Source organism: Myiozetetes cayanensis, unplaced genomic scaffold (genome assembly GCF_022539395.1).
Source record: "Myiozetetes cayanensis isolate MyiCay16 unplaced genomic scaffold, myiCay2020 scf5-8, whole genome shotgun sequence".
Taxonomy (NCBI): Eukaryota; Metazoa; Chordata; class Aves; order Passeriformes; family Tyrannidae; genus Myiozetetes; species Myiozetetes cayanensis.
Genome location: NW_026087742.1, coordinates 43,517,472 through 43,537,950, shown reverse-complemented (window position 1 = coordinate 43,537,950; position 20,479 = coordinate 43,517,472). Strand labels below are relative to the sequence as shown.

Sequence of the window (20,479 nt, the reverse complement as noted above, 5' to 3'; positions counted from 1 at the left end):
ATTATCATATACTCACATATTTTATAATTACTAGAGCTTGTAACACACATTTATAAGCACGTACACGCAAAAATATATCTCTATCATACATAACATTAATTTTGGTCACGAAATTTCTATAATATTGGTTATTTATTACTTCTCCAAAATTTAGATTAGATAAGGCTCCTGTGAACTACACGGATATCTGACAATTCTATACAAATAAAACACAACATTAGATGATTTGCTTTTAATCTAGCTGACTAATTAAAATTCTCATACATATTTTTTCAGTTCTTTAAGTCAACACAAAATAATTGACATTAAAATCCTTATTAAAAAGCTAAAAAAGAACATGTTATATGTCAAAAAAATACACACAACAGCATAGGACTGGACCTAAACTTGCAGTTGTTTTGTGTAGTAAGACAACAACAACTGCCCAAGTCTAGGAAGTACTCAAATGTGAAGCCTGAGGCCACAAAGTTTTTTAAAAACTTTTTACGCGAAAACTAGATTTCGTACACTTCAAAATAAAGATGTTTTCAGATAAAAAGTAAACATATTTAAACTATGAAAGAAACTTTGAAATGAAAGGCAGCTTTTTCTTTTCATTGACTATGGGATAACATTGCTAACTGCAGACTAAATGATTAAGAAAACTCTGTCTTCTTTATGCCAAATATTTATATTAACTACAAAAACTGTTAAGAATATCACAGTGAGCCCAGTTCCATCATCTATTACAACACAGATGTGGCAACCTCAATTTAGCCCTCAACACTAGCAATTTAAAAGTTTCCTTCTTTCTTGACATGAAACGTTTCAGCTGCATTTTACATATCAAAGCAAATGCATTATACTGTATGTCAAATGCCAAAATAAACATAAAGGAAACAGGTTTTAATTGACTGTCATACATACAATGTTTCACAGTTACTCTACACAAAAAACTAATGATCTGTAAAACGACAAAATATACACAGCTAAACGCAGTTCATTGATTTAGTCAACTACATTCCACCCAAGAACTATGAATTACTAAGGATCTTAATATTCTCCAATAGTAGAAAATTCTCTAAAAATACACCAATCTTAAACAAGAAAAGCATTTCAATAGTTAGGCTCTAGATTTTGTGGTCTCAGAAATGTAAGAATTGTAATTATGATAATTTTAAACCTTTGTATATATTTGTGACTTTCTCCAAAAAGGGGATGATCCCAGACATTTTCAGATGCAGTATTACTATATCTGAGGTACTCTGCTCTTAAGAAAAACTTGCTTCTCGTGGAATTTTTAGTGAATTTAGAGCTTTACAGTTCAAAGTTACTCTCTGAAAAGCTATTTCCCCTTATAGTTGATTTATTTAACTTTGCTTTTACTGCTAAATGGTATCTTTGACAATAAAGATCAGAGAAGAAGTAATGTCCTTTTCACATATAATGAAAAGCTCACATGGACTCTGAACTCGATTCATTTAATGGTCATTTACTGGTAAATAACGTTGCAGATCTCTTGAACCATTTCAGCAATTATGAGCCCTAGGATGAAAATCCATAGCAATATTCCTTTTGTCCTTGCAATGTAGCACTGTCTAATCAGCTACATTCAAAGATTTCTAAAGAACTTCTGACTTTTTAATCCTAACAAATAATTACTAGTTAGATTCAACAATCAAAACACTGACTGTCCAAACTATTCTTTGTGACATGCTTCCAATGTACCTAAATTATTTGCTTACAGAAGTTAAACTTCAAAGCAACTTGCCTGACCCAAGCAGGGTGTGTCAGAGATGTTTAGGAGCTGCATGGTTAACCTGCAGAATTTTGGTTTTAAATTGATTTTTCAAAGGTTTTCTTCTGATAGTAAAAAACATTCAAAATGTCTAATACACAAAACTAGAGATATTATGGTAATTTTCCCCTAAATTTTATTTTATTTTTTATTTGCAAGAACTGTTTTAAAATAACATATTCACTACAATGAACCCATAGTTAAGCCCATTATAGTTACAGGAGAAATCTATTTTAGTGTTTTGTTTTTTTAAACACACAAAAAAATCTTTCAGCCTTGAAACTGAGTATTTCAGAAAGTTTCCATTCTTGTTCTTCAGCCAAAGGTGTGTTGAGCAAGTGGGAGATAGTTAGTATATGAACAACAGGTAGACTGGATGAATTTAAATGGTAGCTGCAGTTTTATTAGAACAAAGCCAAATGACTCTCTGCAATCACCATTCTGCAGTCCCACTGCACTATTAAGTGGTTCCAGTGCCAGTTAAAGGTCTTCTATCACTTAATCCAAGCAAAAAGAGGTTCTCCCCTTATTGCTAACTTCCCAAACCCTTCCCTCTTCCTCCATTAAAGTACTACACAGAAACATCACCAACAATCTCTGTATATAATTTTACTACTGAAAATTAATTTTAGGGGGCTTGTTAAACTATACTGGATACTAACTGGAAACCGAAAAGAATTACCATCAAAATAGAATTTCTTGAGTTTGCATGACTGTTTGCCTACCTGTAACACTCTCATCCTTCAAAAGCTACCAGATTTGCCCCAAATTTTCAAAACTCTCAAAACTGCTTCCTGATCTCAGAAAAGCTATCAGTGTGCTGATTTTGCCTGTAGTAGCTTGTATAGGGCTGCATTTTGGGTTTGTGTTGGAAACGGGGTTCATAAGCTAGGGATGTTTTCATTACTGCTGAGCAGGGCTTACACAGAGCTAAGGCCTTTTCTGCCTCTCACCTCACCCGTGAGTGGGCTGGGGGTGCACAGGAAGCTGGGAGGGGACACAGCTGGGACAGCTGACCCCAACTGACCAAGGGGATATTCCATACCATATGGCGTCATTCTCAGTATATAAAGTGATGGAAGAAGGAAGAAGGGGTGAAGCAGAATGAGCAGCTTTTGCTTTACTTATTACACTGCCTTTATCCCTACCCACGAGTTTTCTCACTTCACTCCCCTGATTCTCCCCCTCATGCCAGCACAGCAGGGAGTGAAGGAGTGACTGCGTGGTGTTTTGTTGGCAGCTGGGTTAAACCACAACAGTCAGACATGCAGTGTAACAAAGGATAACTCTCTTGCTGTGTATCTACAGGAAGGAGAAGAGGACAAGACAGGCAGGAGGAGCAAGAGCACTCAGGAAACTAGAAAAGCTTAAACGTGAGAAGTAAAAGCGGCTCAAGTTAAGCACATGGCCCTGTGTGCCTCCCTCTAAGCTCTGGGATGGGGAAGGACCTCAGAAGATGACAGAGGTATTCACAGTTTCGGCAGTAATTTTGCTTGTATATGATCTCTTATACTTCTTGGCACTTGTGCAAACCTGGGGGTTGCTATATACCTTCTTATTTATTAAGCATTCCTATCACTGAATGTACCAACCAGTGCATGTTAGAAGGAAGCTGAACAAATCTTGTCAGATATCTGAGCTTCCTTGTGTTCATATGAAGCTGTTTTCCAACTGCTCACATTTCAAACCAAGCCTCTTCCACAAGCAAATAAAAGGTTACATTACAAATCTGATGAAAACCTGGTATTATAAATTGTGCCACGACTCATAAAGATTAAGAGCAAAAAAATGCACTTTCCCTTAAATAAACACTGTCAGGAAGCTGCACATTCACTCAGACAATACCAAAACCTTAAACATGGCAAGCTGTGGTATTAATTTATACACCTGCATTGGTAATTTATATGCATAGAAAAGGAAAGCTACAGTTAACAGCCTCCTGTACTTATTAGAAAGAGACTGATGACAATTTTTAAAGTGAAGGCAGTTCAGCATAAAATTCACAGGCAGAAATTTATCTAACTAGTGATTGGGCAGCCAGCTGGAGAAAGATCCAACCTAAATAAATATACAGATCACATTTCAAAACAGTCAAAAGTTATCTCACATGTATATTTAAAAATACAACAAACTACTTAAAATTAAACATGCAGTAATGTGCAAGATAAAAAAATGTAAAGTCACAGTGATTTTGGTAGATCCATCTTCTGAACTTCTGCAAGTTATTGAATTTTGAGCAATGAGCTACACTTTTACTTGGAACTACTAATACTGTATCTTTTCTATGACCTTCTTCATTTGCTAACACACACTGTGGCTTAAATTGCTGTAATATCTTCCCAGTATTGGTAATTCACCCAGCCCTCTGTGCTCTTCAGAGGGGCAAGCATTTTTATAAGAGATTCAGAACTGTCCAAGCTTCTGAGCAGATGCTTAATTTAATTTCAATTTGTATTTCATTGGAACGATAGGAGGGCCAAATAAAGTATAAAAACAGTTCATAATAAAATACTATAAAAGCTGTAGTACATGGGGAACAGTGAGAATACCAGAGCATAAACATTAATGATACATATGAAGTGCCGCTGCATATATTTTGGTAATATAGTCAACCTAACTCAGAACAAGATTCAGCTCATATTAATGGAAACACCTTTATGTTGATTAGCAATAGGCTTTCTAGGCTCTATTGACTGTAATAATCTCAGTTCCACTAACTGTAACTACAGCTTGGACACCCAGTGAAGATAACTAAATCTAGGTGTCTTGATTTTGAAATGAAATGCATTCACGCCAGCTTCTGTGGCAGAAATTTTGTTTAGATAAAACTCATCTTTTGCCAATGCTTTCATAAAGTTATTTTACCGATCAGCATCAAAATAATGATGTTTGCATAAATTATTCTTTCCCTCACCAAAAAATATGCTGTGGCTAAGAAAAGTATCTTTGCAAATACAGTATTAAAAAGCACTGATTACTATACCTGGTTAAAATTCTGCTGCCTCAAGTAAGTAGTGGCTTTATTTATTTCCAGGTCATTGGCTAACTCCACATAGTGGGAAGCTTTTACTGCATCAACACACCTGCAACAGAAGTGATCCAAAAACATAAACAAAATGCACCTGTGCAAACCCCTCTAAGTTACACACTTTTGCATCCAATTTGCTTTCCAAACTCAATTTTTCTTAGCTAATCTTTCTTCACAGAGGAAAAGAGCACTCTAATTAAAAATATTTGAGAAAATATTTATATCTATAACCTACCTTAATAACAGTATCCCTGCTACCTTTTTTTTTTAAGCCAGATGCCTAAACATCAATTTATTTTTCATCACTGAGCAATACTTGATATCAAAAACTCACTAAGAAAATTTTTCAAACTATTTTCTTTGGATACATTCTATAAGGTGGTTTTTCAAACCTCATCTCCTGTTGCATATATTACACAACCTGTAGACCAGATTAGTGAACAATCTGCAGAGACTACAGATTGTGTCCCTGAGCTACATAATAATAAACCTCTTTCTGGTCATCTCCCAGTTATTTGTGGCTTAGGGTCTTCTGCAAAATGAGTGCAGAAGAGAATGTAGCAGACAGATGCTTATTCCCAAACTCCATCATCCAGGGATTGATGTGGTGTACTTTAAGCTGCTCAATCATTTGAAGCAAGACCTTTATTTATTGTATGCATATACTGTTCTCTCAAACAGTTGGTAATTAAGCACAGTCAATGAACAATTTGCAGGATGCTTCCTTCATCCCTTCCACTAATTTTTTAACTGGTGGAGAGTTGCCTTCTTTCCTTCCAACAGTTGGCTACATTGCCAACAGAAGTTTAATTTAGCGAACTGCCTCCTGCTGTAATCGGGTTGGCACATGGACAGTCTCTATACAACTGTCTTTTATGCTGGAGAAAAATTTATATTAAATAATAGTGAGTTATTCTTTTATTACAGATGTCTTTACAAAGTCAAAAAAAGTTTTCAACTGCTACTGCTAAAATCTTTTAACTATAAAATGCAATGAGGTCTAACTATCCAATTGTTCTTTATGGAATATGACAGAATAGTCCCATGACTATGTCACATTTTAAGTACGAAGTTATAAAAAAGACTATTTGTCCCCACTTAATTTCTCTAAAGAAAACTAATCTGATTAAAAGTACATTCAATACTCAGAGGACTCATAAAAAAGTTTACATTTGAAAAACTAAGCTCAAACTGCTGGTAAACTTCTTCACTGGGCTCAAATACCTCAGCCTAAAATAACAGAGAGCAGATCTGTCCTGATACACACAAAACAATCCCACATATCTCACCAGAAGTTGTTTAACTAGCCAGAACACATATGAGAATGTATTATTTCATGACAAGTATTCTGTGGATAGCACTAAGGAAGCAATATCTGACAGCCTTTTCCATTTTTCCTAAACAAAAATACAAAATACAGAGCAAACAAATATGACTTACTCATGCTAACAAATTCTAAAGTGGCAAGCTAATTCTCACAAGACACACTGTTTAAATTCTGATGATTCAGAACGTCAGAAGTAGTGAAATTGTAAGATTATAATGATTATTAAACCACCAAACACCACCTTGTGGAGCCTAGCAGACAAAACACATCTATGTTAGAGATTATTTTGTATTAGTATAAACAACTTGGTAAATTATAATTATAGGACCCGTACAATGTGAAAATAATCATAACAGACCAAAAACCCCAGGTAAAAGGACAGTCCTCTTTTCTCAACAAATGTCCTTCACTACCCAAACACTGAACACGTTAGTAATTTTGTGCCTGCAGATACACAACACTTATTTGTGTACGTTATTTTCCAGTGTTACCAAAAATACAAAAAATATCAATGTCCTTATAATAGAAAACTGAAAGTAAGTTTAAAATATATCTTGGGAAAGTTATACAAATCATTTTTATACTGTAATTACAGTAAATGTGTCTACTTGATTTTGTTTTAAAGAGAAGAGTATTCTGCTTTGGAAAATACCACAGAAAGCAAAAGTTAAGCTGTACATTAAAAAAATAAAGTTCAAATGGTGAACTGTATCAGCAACCTATCCCTGTATACACTTGTAAAATGTTTAAGAAATGGTAGATTAAGTTTAAAATTTAAAAATATTTAGTTTTAAAATGAAACGCAAATAAACCTTTCCAATAAAAATTTGGATTTCATTATTTTATATAATGAGTTTATGGAGTAATGAAGACTTCTTAGGCACCTCAAGTTTTCATTATGTTATCTTCAAACTTACACTAAAGAGTACTGATCATTACCTTCCAGATAGCATTTGTTCACTGAGATTTTTAAAAGCTCTTCAATTTTCAAGTTGAATTTTCAAATTTAACTGAGCTTTTAGAAATTCTTTCTGGGTGAACATAGAACAGTGCAAAATATATATTTAACAGCTGAGTTTCAATGACGAATTAAATTTTTTTTCACAGAATAGACTCTAATGCTTTGTATTGTTCTTCTCCATAGCATTATGGAGGCAAACTCTAAATAGCCTGGATACCACATTGGAGATGCAGGGCAGGCCGTGTTTCCCAGGCTGTTTATGTTTGTGAATCTGGTTTCATAACCAGCATGACAGACTCACATATAGTTTAGAAAAAAAGAAGCCCCACTTGACTCTTACCAATCATAGCCTACTGCAAAAGATGTCTCAATTACTGGTGCAATGAGTTTAGCAGCTGTCATGATGTATTCCTCTGCCATGGATTTCCTAAGGAAAAAGAAAACCAAACAAAAACACAGCACAAAAATATTAAAGAAATTCTTCGCTGCAAGGGTGGTGAGGTAGTGGAACAGGTGCCCCAGAGAAGTTCTGGATGCCCCATCCATGGAAGTGTTCAAGGCCAGCTTGGTGGGACTTGGAGCAACCTGGTCTAGTAGAAAGTGTCCCTGCCCATGGCAGAGAGGTTGGAACTGGATGATCCTTTAAGGTCCCTTTCAAACCAAACCATCCTATGTCATCATTTCAAAAACATGTATAGAAAAAAAAAATAACCAGATCTTGTTCTTGCTTCTTCCTGCACTCAGGACAATCTTAGAAGTCAGTCTAACCAGTCCTCTGCTACCTGTATCTTGACACTGCCCTGTATCTTGCCTTGTATCAGTTTTTTCTGTTTTCCTTTCACTGCACACTGTAGTTGTTTTTTTAAAAAACTAATGCTGCAAGTTTTAAGCAATGTAACCTAGATCATTTGGGGCAGGTATTCTACTTTAGTGCAGTACACTAAACTGAGTGATCCAACTGGTTCTTCTGAGTGTGTTCCTTCCTAGGAATTATGAGGACACTTTTGTAACAAGAGCTGTGGACAGGTGAGAAGACCAATAATCCTTCCAGGAGCTAAAATTCCAGGCACCATAGTCAAAAAAAATAGATTCCATCATTACCTCTCACGTTCCATTTGACTTATACTGTCATTTTTAATGGCTTCAAGCAGTAGATTTGTATGTAGATCATCCTGTAGGGGGACAGAATAACTGCAAATTATGCCAGTATATAAACATTTTAATTATTTTATAAACTATATGACTGCAAACATAAATTGGTACAAAATACATGGTCTATAATGTCACTTTCCACATCTGAAAAAGCTAGCTTCAGTTCAAAGTAGCTTTCTAATTGTAAAATCTGAAATTTGGCATTACAACTACTTCAAGCCTGTTCTTCTGCTCGTACATGTTGTCACAGCTCACGTTAGAGTTGTTAATGGATGTAGATCATGTCATGTATATCAGACTGGGAAGGCTGTAGAGAATATTCTCACGCTTAAAAATAAGCATTTGCTGAACTGCATTCAGCAGAAGAGGACTTGTGTTACCTCCTCATTACAATAACTCACATGATCATCTCATGATTTCTATCACTCTAGCTAGCTCTAAAAGAAATAATAATGAAATTCAAAAGACAATGGTGTGGATTTTATGTACATCATATCTTTTGAGGAAGAAAGACTTTGAATGTTCTTTGATTATTTTACACTTCTGAGCAGTACTGCCACACTAAAAAATTCATGTTTGTAAAAAAATAAAAAGTTATTTTAGATACCTAAGTACACATCTATTCACATATTCAGTACAGTCCAAGCATTATATATATCTCCCTCTTTCTCCCAATTTACTATATTAAGACACAGTTTCTTTTTTTCAAACTTACATTTAATGAAATGTATTTGTCATCAAAATCTACTTCCAAGGGAACTGCAATAAGTTTTTTGAAGGCTTTCTTCATTTGCTCACCATCTCCAATAGCAAAATAACATAGGATCAAGTTGAAGCCTGCCTTCAGGTTTGGGGATATGCTCATTATGTCTTCAAATGAAGAAACGGCATCAATGAATTGGCCAGTTTTAATAAATGCAACTCCAATATTTTCCATTATTTTCATCCTAAGTAAAGAAATCAAGATTAGGTTATATTTTTAACTCTCACATCATATTGCATCCAAATCTTGTGTTTCATAATGAGGCCTCCTAGAAGAAACTCACCTCATCTCTTTGTGGGCACTAGTAATCTGGTCTAGAGCCATGCGGTAGAATTTGATAGCTTTGGAATAGTTCCGTTGTTTTAAATATATATTTCCCATATTTACCTTCAGTATACCTATCAAAAGAAGTCAGTGAGTTACAAGATTTTTAGACTGTTTCAAAGTGGCACAGTTGAACAACTTCCTAACAGATCTGTCTTCATTACAGGACACAAATGTCCCTTTAAAGCAGCACTGCACAGAACTGCCTTCAGCCAGGAGAAGATGAAGTACTGACGAAACCTAGGAAAGAACTACCATGTAAGATGTATTCTGATTTTGACTATGAATTGAGGGATGAGGTAGAGATTATTTACAGTGCTCTCCAGGAAGACAGTTGCAAATAAGCATCTCTAAGAAAAGAGCACTTGGTAGTCTCAAAGACGTACAAAATACTAAAAGAATCTTTCAGGAGAGAAAAGCCAAATGAAAAGAGAAAAAATTAGTATTAGAGCAGACAACATAGTGTGTGTGGTGTGAGAAAATTATAGATGTTTTTATGTTTATCTTAGCCTATGGAAAGAAAAGACTTCATGAGTTGGTGCAACTTAATTTGGTTTGGCTCTCCAAGTCAGAAACTGTGGGTATCCGTTGTCCACTCTGACCAGCTGACTCTGAGGGCTGAGATCTCTGTGAATCAACACTACACCGATGCAGCCCTCATTTTAAATGCCTTACTTTAATCCACCTTGGAATATAACCTACCTCCATTAGTGAACATCTTATTCTTCACTATAACTTGGTACGTAGTCAGTGCTTCAGCATACATTTCATTAGCAGCATACTGACAGGCCAGATTGAGAAGAACCTACAGAAAATTGGAATTATAGGTACAACAAGATATATTGTCCTCTCAACAGTAATAAACTTTAATTCATAACAGATAATTTCAAATTATTTTACTTTGGGAGTACTGTTTGTACCAATTTTAAACTTTCCATCTATAATGTTTCTTTGTTCTTGCACATGGACATAGAGGAAACAAGCTTAAAAGCTACTTATTCTAGGTAATTATTTTATTTTTGTACATAAATAACTACCATTCAAAGTCATACTAAGTGAGCCTTAAATCCAAGTAAACGCAATGTATAATACAGGGTTATTAAAAAATATTCATACAAGTTCATTCTCAGAAACTGTGTGTAATTTATGTCTCCCAACATAAAATGGTAATGGTAATGGAAAATGGTCCTACTGCCTGTGGTCACTCCGTTTAGAAAGACATAATTTTTCCAAACTGCTGTTTCAAAGCACAAGTTCTGTTGGTGTCGGGTAAAATACCTCGGCATTTTTTCCCCAGCTTTACCCTGACCTTTACAGTAAAATAAACTATTAGGTCTGCCTAATTTAACTGTTAATAGCTGTCTCTACAGCAGTACCCGGGGTACAACTTTAAATACCCCTCAAGTATTTTTATGCATCTTGCACCCTTTAAAAAAAAAAAAAAAAAAAAAAAAAAAGTCTACTATAAATTTGAAAGCCAGAATGTAAATCTAGATATCTGCTATAAGATTTAAGAATATTACTGTACCCTATTTCATGTAATACATTCTCTGTTACTTTATGGTTTAATTTAAAGACAGAATCTGATCTTTCCTGTTTTCTTCTCTTGGCATGTCACATTTTCTAGACTATTTTTTAAGTATAGGGTTTACATCTGTTATGTTTTGATATGCAAGTTTTGCATGTGAGTAGATAGCTGGAGCAGATATTCATGGGCATCCGTCTCCACTTTACATTAAGTACATGGTTTCTCTGGTGCTTGAGATTGCATGGCAACAGGTTCAATGACACAAATGGATCTCCTCTGATACCATGCTAGGAGCATTACAACACACACAGACTTCAAGAAACACTGAAATATCTGTTCAGAAGGTTTTTTTAGCAATACTTCAGTCACTAAAGATTTCTAAGCACTTACTGAGTAAGTGAGGTCTAAGTTGATATTTTCTGGAGGAGTAATTTGTTCACGTTGTCTCAACAATTCTCTTTCCTGTCTTCCAGCCTCTTTTGCTTTTTCCAGAGCCTTAAACAAAATACTAGAATTTAACAGTGCCTTGAAAGGTGTTACTTAGCACTAAGCAGACATACAGTCTACTTCGCTGTATAATTTTAGAGAAGTACAGTCACACACATACATATGCCATAATCACTACATTATGGTGATCCTAGAAGATTATTCTACTTGAATTAATCACAGAAAGTGCACAAAAATGGTAAAAAAAGGAAAAAAAAAAGAAAAAAAAAAGAGGGAGCAATTAGGTTTCGCATGTTTCCTTATTGCAGAATCTCAGTGCAGAAAGTGTTGGAAGGAAGCAAGTGGAGGCAAGAAATAAATATGCAGGTTACAAACACACAAATGTACGTTGTACACACACCTTTACTAATTCTTGATGCTGGTAAACTTCTTTCCCTTTTTATCTATCCACAGTGGTATGTCACATGTGTGTACCCAGTAATAATCCTCTGCAGGCTGGAGTCAAGACCCTTTGCACAACTAATGCTCTGGGTCTAGCAAGCGCCATTAGCAGTCCTGTATGCCTTCACAAGGGTACAATGATTAAAGAAAGTAATGGTTACCACTCAAGGTAGCGATTTGGCAGCCAGTAGTGAAGGAAGTACTTCAAGATACAGTTTGATTATTAGTCCTTACGACAGAAGGCAAATCCAACTTGACTCTTTTATAGATAATGAGTTGGCAACTTTGATGGCTTTTGCAGAAAAATGGATATTCTGCTGGACTCACCAGAAACTAACACAAACATCCTAGAGGACCCTCGGAATGGTGTGATATAATCTACATAAGAAACAACCCTCTGACATCAAGAAGCAAAGGATATTCTCCACCATACTCGTAAGGGGCTCAAGAAAAATTAACAAAACAAGTTAGCTCATCTCCTAATGAAGGTGAATTTCAGACTTTGTAACAGAAACAAATTCATATAGGTCTGTAAGGATACTTGTACTAAAGGAACACAAAAATGGATAGATGTCTTTCATACTCTCTGGTCAGAAGCTATCAGCAGCAGAAAAAAAAATGTTTTATTACAAAAGTAAAATATAAGAGGATTTTTGTTGGCTTGAACGGTGGCCCATTCCAGTCTAAACACCAGACTTGAGTCACACTTTGGGACTCGTAGTTTCTTTATTAGAAGCCTTCTGTTTCTTGCTCTTCGAGAAAGCAAACTCCCTATGCTGTGGACTCCTAGGATATATGCTAAGTGAAATCCTTCTCTCCAAAGAAGCTATCAGGCTATTAGCTAAACAGATTCTCCAAAAATCACTGGAAAGGAGTATGACTGATGTAGCCCAGTATTCCAGACAGTCCTAACAAGTGCAAGCATAAAGGGAGTCCTCATACAGAATAGTATCACCCTGAAACCAGAACTGTCTAGGCTGACCTATCACAATCAAGATAGTCAGTGTACAGTCTTGCCTTAATTTGATTAGGATCACTGGAATTGCTGCACAAACCAAAAAAAGGTATCCTTTTGATCAGAGAAACAAGAATGCAGTCAGAGATCTGGGACAGCTTTTTTTTTTCGCAAAAGCAGTAGATACAACGCTTCTTTGTAGCAGGCAAAGAAATATGGAATCTCACCAATCCTGAAACAGACCTGAAGACAATTAGAATCTTCCAGTCTTAGTCTAATAGACTAAATGTCCAATTCTGTATTTGAAAAATTCACTCTACACAAGACAAAATCATGGAAGACAGAAGTATGTTCCTGCTGTACTAGTTCCAAAGGTAAACTGGTGTCTTAAAGAGAGAAAAACACCTGAAATCTGGTATGCTTCTTAAAGAAACACTGGATATTTTTCTACAAAAAAAGGGCAGATCCTGACACCGTAACACGGAGTACCTCATTTTCAGGATGCCTGAAACATGCAAAGAAAAAAACTTAAGAAACCTGCCGAATACAAATAACATTATAAGGATAACATATGTAGTCTGATAAGAAGCATGACACAGGCACACAGTAACATCTTGCATAAAAGAGCTAAGGAGACTTTCACCAAGTGGGGAAAGCACCAGGCAACATAAAGTCCCTTCAGAATAAGAAAGCTCTCACTGTCATTGGGTCCAGTGTGGCTCCTGAAAGCTGAATGAATTCTAGAGCTCAATGCAAACACAAAGACATCTGAAAAAATATGATCTCCCAACAGATGGACTGCAAACTGCTCAACAGATCCAGTACATTAAGATAGCTGAAGTAAGATTAAATGATGCTGTACCCACCACATTTCATAAGACCTAATGAGATATTTGAAATTGTCCAAATTGGACTAGGATAGAAAAATATTCCTTTGTGTCAAACAGAAAGACCATATTTACTAGAAGTGCTAATTTGTCCAAACAGCTTGAGCTCTCCAACTACATCCATACTAAATGTAAATCCAGTGGGCTAGAGCCTGTTATTTAGCCACTATTCACTAGCACAACATTGCTCTAGTACCCTCTATAACAGATGAAACACTTATCTATACAAATTGTTCTTCACACAACAGTAAAAGTGAAATCCAGAAAAATTACCAATTTCAAGTCTCCACAGCTGTTGGCAACACAGCTTTCTTCAACCAGTTCATTCACTTTTTTTTCCAACTGCTTCAACTTCTCTTCTGGACTAAAACAAAAATAAGAATAAAAAGATTAGTAATTTAACTGCAAACACTAAGCTTTTACACATAATTCAATTCTTTTACCCACTACTCAATAAAACAGCACAGTGATGTATCACGTCGCAACTAACTGGTTTTCCCATCAAAGAAAATATCACGTGAAACTATGCCCAAAGATCCCCTACAAGATTCACATTTTCAACTTGAGAACAGAGACCTAAGAAAACATAAATCCTCTTAAGAGAACAATACAGACAGGTAAATTTCATGAACTCAATTTGTTCAGGAGAAGTAACAACAGAACAACAGATCAGCTTTCAAATCAAACACCTAGTGAAATGGAATAGCACATTAAAAGCAATTAATTGAACCTTTATTTACATAGATAACTCCAAAGTATTGCCTGCAGATTATGTAGATTATAACAAAAAGTTGTCATTCATCTAGATTTTTCCCCCTGCTAAATAATTAACTTTTCAGTAGGATTCCCTATTCCTACATAGTTACATTTGGGGAACATCATAATTTTGTATTGGAAAGCTCAACAACATTTTCTGAGTGAACTCCACAACATTTGCACCAGCCTTCAAGTTTTACCTCAAGTGCTAAGAGAGAAACAGCTGGCAAATTCCCTCAAGTTCTTCCCAGAGAGCTGCAAAAGTCATGGTGTTCTTTGCCTGTCACACACACTTCCATGATCCTCTACAATTCTATATAACAGCATTTTTGTGGCAACACCTATGTCCAGGCTGCTGAGCTATGCAGAACCAGGAATCACTGAAATCAAATGTTCCCGAAAGTCAGTGCAACTGCTCCAGCAAGCCAGCTAACCACATGCATACTGTTTGTGGCATTATTCCACAAAGTGAAGAGTTTGGCCCCTCAAGGTTTTGTAACTGCCTGGATGTTTTTGAACTCTGTGAATGGTTGGCTTTCTGTTGATGCTAATGATTTGAAATAATTTAATGCAAAACTGAACAAACCTGTCTGAATTTTTCTTTTCCAGAGGTGAAACAGGTCCTCTTGTTTGGCCAAGAGGATCAAATGAAGAACCTGTAAAATTAATAGCTTACTGAAAATTGTAAAATAACACTTCCCTGGGGCAGCTGGTAGTTTCTACAAACCATACCTCTCATAGCTGTCTTAGTATAACCTGCAGCTTGCACTGCTGTCATTGGTCGAGAAACCCCATCCTCAAACAAAGAAGAAGAAATATTAAAATAACTTTACTAAAAATTATATTGTGGACAATATAGACATCATTGTATATATTTAAAGATATAATTTGTAGATATGTTATTATTTATATAAAAATTACATACTACAAAACCTTTAAATACAAAAATCAGTTACCACCTCACTAAACTGAAAACATTTTTTAAAATGCTTTTATTGCTTAAATATTACAATCTTTTAAAAATACTTGTATCAAACACTTATCAGAAAATTTTGTTCCAAATGAATATAAAATGTACATATTGAAACTTTTACCTGTATACCTCCTGTCATTGGTCTTCCCATAGACGAAGGTAAAGTTGCCTTTGGCTACAAAAATAAGTAAATAGTTTGAAACTGGCATTCAGAAAGCATAAGAAGCCTATGTACAGTCTTCTCAACACTGAGGTTTAAAAGTTGAGCTCTCACATAAGTTCATAGCAAAGTTCCCATTTATGTTCTTCATAAGCAATATACTGCCAGTGCCTGGCGGACTTAAAGATGTTGAGCACTTCTGTTAGCACAAATTTGCAATAAAGCTTTTTTATGTATTGGATATTTCTATCAGCTCTTTTTAAAAGAAGGATATAGAAAATTATCTGAGGCAGTAGTGCTTTCCATTATTACATTACTGAAATCACTATCTTCAAATTGAACAAGTAATTTACACAAGATACCTCAGTAAAATTCTGAGTAGAGCTGATAAAATCTGTCCCTGAATTAATTTCTTAAGTTATACTTTCATGCAGATTTATTTTGTCATAAATACAGACACACTTTTCAACTGCCAATGAATATCTCTTCTGTTTCCTAAATGACACATACTGTCTTCCTGCAGAAGGTTAAAATGTAAAGAAACAAATGTGAAATATTTATTAGTAAGTGCTAAAGCTTGCTACAAATACACAATACAAATGGACAAAAATTAAGGGTTTCAGGCCATGAAAAAGTATTCTCCTACTTCCGACTCAGAGGTCTATGTTTTACCATTATACTCATTATACATCCACATCATGATTGTTTTTCATTTTTACTGCTAAGGATGAATGTACCTTAGCAAGGATTATTGTGCAGGAGAAGCAAATCTGTGGAGTGAAAGATATAGTATTGTGGAAAATGCTTTGGAAAGTCTAGCTCTGCTATTGCAGATGAACAACTCAGCCTTTATTATCCCAAAGAAGTGCCTTTTTGTGCACTCATTTAACAAGACAGCTTTTCCTCCTACAGCCTGGTATTACGCTCATCATCTGCAAATACAACTGCTAAGAAAAAGCAGCAATGAAAGTCTGAGCAATCTGATCTAGTTGAAGATGTCCCTGCTCATTGCAGGGGTGTTGGACTAGCTGACCTTTAAAGGTCCCTTCCAACCCAAACCATTCCATGATTCTAATACATCCAGAGCAGGTAACAGAAGGTTCAGAGTAAAGGTTGTGTTTCAGTGACGTAATAGAATTGAGGTGTTCTTGAAATTGTTAGCCATCTAACTTACACAAGAGATCTACAGCCATGTGATGTCCCTCTTATATTTGTCATTACACTTAAGGAATGTTATATCCAAGAGCATTATTTTTTTTTTAATTTTACTGAGTCAGGCTAACAAGTTTATAATTTATTGGAATATGGTTTCATCTGGTTTGTTAAGAGTTACAATAGGCTAAGAATACCTAAGACCATCATCAACTTTTTCCAATTAAACTAGAGGTGTTTCAAAGCCATATTTTTTAAGACTGATTTCACCTTAACTTCCAGAAAACTTTCCCAAGCCAAAATAACAAACTTTTCAGTTCCCCCTGCAAGAGAACGTGGTTATTTCCTTGGATTTTAATGTCTTATGAAGTATGGAAGTAGATTTACAGTATGGTTTGGCAGAAAAAAGAAAACAGTAACCTAGTTAACTAACAATGCCTTGACTAAGTACAGAGTTGTGAATTGAAATTAACGAATCCATGCATTTTACTGGAATGAAATCCTTTAATTAAAAAGAGCTCACTTTGTACAAGGAATTAAATGTTACATTTAATTTTTGGTAAATGCCATTTTCATTAAGGATACAACAGAACAAAAACCTACCCCAAATCCAGTAGCTAAAGGTCTTGAACTTGCTGAGCCAGGAATTTTGGCTGTCACCTGGATGGAAAAAACAAACAAACAAACAAACAAAAAAATTCCCACCAATTAACAACCATATGTGTCAATGATTAGTCTTCATAAATAAGTTCTGTAGTGATTTCATAGATATAACGCTTCAACTGTTACAGAAAGAATTCTCATTGCAGAAGTAGATTATTCTGGCAAAGAAGTAACAATAATCAGACAGTTCCAGCTGTTCTTTAGCCATTCAGTAGGTACTTCTAAAGTGCAGGTACCAACTTCATATTTGGTTTTGAAAACTGATGTAAGATTAAGTCAAAGCTAGATGAAAATAAGGGAATTGATGTCAATTACATTAATATGGAGGAAAAAGTTATCAGAAAAATAGCACATTTTCTAAATCCCACCATCTAGTATATATTTCAACCTTGTAACGGTATATCAGAGCCAGTAAGTCTATATCTGGAATATTAAACAAAGTCCTTTGTGAATGTATAATTTTGTTCTTGAACAAGGCTTTACCTCATTTTATCAAACAAGAAGACACATTTTCAACCAAAGTTCCTTGTTGTTCTAGAGTAACTCCAGAATGCAACGGAATTAATCAGGCTCTGCAAATTTTTTACTTATTTTTCATATGAATAACTAAAATCTGTATCTTCACATTAGTAGAAGACAAAAAAAAAAAAGGTAAGAGATTCTCAAGATAAGTTTGTATCAGTGCCAAAGTTAGAGGTAAGGCTCTAAAGAAGGTCTACATTATTGCAATGTATTTTCAAAGGTACTTACAGGGGGTCTTCTTCCATGACTTGTTCTTGCTGCCTGTTGAAAAGCTGTATCATTTTCTAAATCCTAGAAAAGATAATATAAAAACATCAACCCTTTTAAAACAACAACATCCAAAGCCACAATTCCAGAACCTTCAGACTACTAAAAGCAGAAAGGTAAAAACACAGTAATTCTTCCCTAAATACTTGGCCTGAAGATAACTGAATAACAGGTTTTACTGACATTAAATTACAATGACAGTATTTGTCAATCTTTTTTGGTATTTTAGATTAGAAAATGTAAAACTCATTATTCTCTGAAAAGTAGAAAAAACACACTGAGGAAGCAGAGCTGAAGTGGTAAAATAGGAAATTTTATCTCCATCCAAATGTTTACTACTCGCACTATTTCTGAATTTTAACATTAAGACCTGCCATCCCAATACATTAAGACATCCCACGTCTCTCAGGTCATGTTGCAACTCCTTATGAATTTGGCATTAGGATTTCATACAAGATGCCATGTCTACTGAGTTTGGATCAAATGAGCCCATTGTTGTCCCAGTTCCACCACACCAGCAGTTACCAGAAAGTGGTCTGCAGGACTATCTTAAGACATCCCAGGTGCTCTGCTGATTGCACAGAGACCCATAGTATTCCATTGCACTGTGAGCACCACCAGCAGCAGCTCAGCAAGAGATCAATGACTTATTCGCCAGTGAGTAGCCTCTTTTGTCACAAAATGTGCTGCTGCATGTAATCTGGGAAACACCACACTGAATATACCTAAAAATAACTAAGATTTTATACTGCATAAATTCTAACTATTACAGTGTATTAGGTTTCCTGAGAAGTACACAACTATTTTGCTGGAATAGGAAACTATCAAAGAAATAACTATTCAAAACGATCCTGGTGAAGCTTTTTATGTTTCTTGATAAATAAAGTACATTTCATTTCAAAGCAGGAGTACAGTTGTACACAAGTTCTTATCTCGTACTTCTAAATTACAATTCTACTTATGGGAAAGGTGGAAAACAGCAAATATTTTTACCTCTGTATCAAATATGGGATTATAATCATTGTAGCCAGAATAGAGATCATCTTCATCGTTCTCAGGAGCCAGATGTACATTTTGCATCATTTTTCTGTGAAACATTTAACATGCCAAATGTTACCTCGGTGGTTTTATATAAATCTTTAAATACGTAAAATACAAAAGTAAGATTTACAAGTTCAAAAGAGCTAGGACTCTCCTATAAACAGTATTAAATGGTACCATTTCACAGAAACATTTTTTGTTTTGTACTCATACCACTTATGAAAACTGTTTAAAAGATATTTATCATGAAAACTAAACGATTATAACAAGTAACTGTATTACTACTTTTCCAATAGTATCTTTCCATTGTCAGCTAATTCAGGTTTAAGATAACTCTCTCATATTCCAAAGTTTGCCTTTATTAGGCCAAACCACAGTATTAAGCCTAATGAATGGTATCTCCCCTAGCTTCAAATCTTCCTTCACCTGTCCTTGTATCAACACAGCCAAAGCTATTATACAGATATGAAGAGTGGAAGAATGTTGCAGACAGAATCTATCGTATATGAAGAATCTATCATACATGAAGAATGTTGCACACAGATGGAAAAGCCAAAAAGGTTTTTAGATGCCAGCATTAAAGAAGCCCAGGTTCCAAAGTGCTCACTAACACTACTCCAGTGTCTAATACGGCTGCATTCGCCTGGTGGCCTCTCCAGCACGGAACGCAGACACTAAGGAGGTCTCTCTTTTCCTGGCTTCCTGTTTTCATAAATATCTTAAGAAGGCAGCGTTTGATTTCATCAGTAACATGAAGTACATGCCCTTCAGCAAGCGAGCCTCAGCCAGGACGAAGCGCACGGCTCCTCTCCGGCAGCAGCAGAAGGACGAGGAGGAGGAGGAGAAGAACGTCCCCCGCCGCTTCCCCGCCGTGCGCGGAGCCACCGCGGCCGAACCGCTCCTTGTGCGGGCTCCCTCAGCCCGCGCCCGAGGCGGGGGGCGGCGATGTGCCCAGGGCGGTAGAGGGCGAGCGACTCCGGGTACGGAGGGGCCCGCTGCCCTCGCCCCGACAGCGGGCCGGCGGCGTTGCTCCGGGACACGGCGGCGGTCCCCGCATGCACCGCGGCCGGGCGGTGCGAGCGAGCGGGGCCGGGCGCAGCCGAAGCCGCGGCCCCCGGGTGGGCGGCGCCTGCCGTGAGGGACAGCGCTGCTCGCCCGCCTCGGCCGGGGAGTGCTTAGCCTCGGGGAGGAGGGGGGAAAGAGCCCGCCCTCACCCGGTTTCTGCAAGTTAAACAGCAAAAAGCCCCGTCAAGCGTTTAAGCTTACGCCTGATTTCCCGAGTCGCAATCCAGAAGGTTGCAGATACCGCCTAAAACTGCAGACGATTCGCTAGTGTTGATGGCGTTTATATATTT

The 20,479-nt window shown here is 36.3% G+C and overlaps 1 protein-coding gene across 4 annotated transcripts in view; it reads right to left on the bottom strand.

Moving 5' to 3' along the window:
- Positions 1-20,148, bottom strand: part of IFT88 (intraflagellar transport 88) — a 46,367-nt gene extending 26,219 nt beyond the window's left edge. For 3 of the 4 annotated variants that reach the window (XM_050333001.1, XM_050333004.1, XM_050333003.1), the window contains exons 1-15: positions 19,736-19,862; positions 19,077-19,170; positions 18,045-18,107; positions 17,235-17,291; positions 15,441-15,494; positions 15,079-15,142; positions 14,933-15,002; positions 13,864-13,954; positions 11,251-11,355; positions 10,035-10,137; positions 9,292-9,406; positions 8,961-9,192; positions 8,195-8,265; positions 7,434-7,520; positions 4,761-4,860 (exon numbers count right to left, since the gene is read on the bottom strand). In XM_050333001.1, the coding sequence (XP_050188958.1) occupies positions 4,761-4,860; positions 7,434-7,520; positions 8,195-8,265; positions 8,961-9,192; positions 9,292-9,406; positions 10,035-10,137; positions 11,251-11,355; positions 13,864-13,954; positions 14,933-15,002; positions 15,079-15,142; positions 15,441-15,494; positions 17,235-17,291; positions 18,045-18,107; positions 19,077-19,170; positions 19,736-19,836 (1,407 nt within the window). In that variant the 5' untranslated portion in view covers positions 19,837-19,862. Of the gene's footprint in view, positions 1-4,760; positions 4,861-7,433; positions 7,521-8,194; positions 8,266-8,960; positions 9,193-9,291; positions 9,407-10,034; positions 10,138-11,250; positions 11,356-13,863; positions 13,955-14,932; positions 15,003-15,078; positions 15,143-15,440; positions 15,495-17,234; positions 17,292-18,044; positions 18,108-19,076; positions 19,171-19,735; positions 19,863-19,888 lie in introns of those variants that run through there. The other variant, XM_050333005.1, reaches the window with a different exon arrangement.
- Positions 20,149-20,479: the final 331 nt, after the last annotated feature.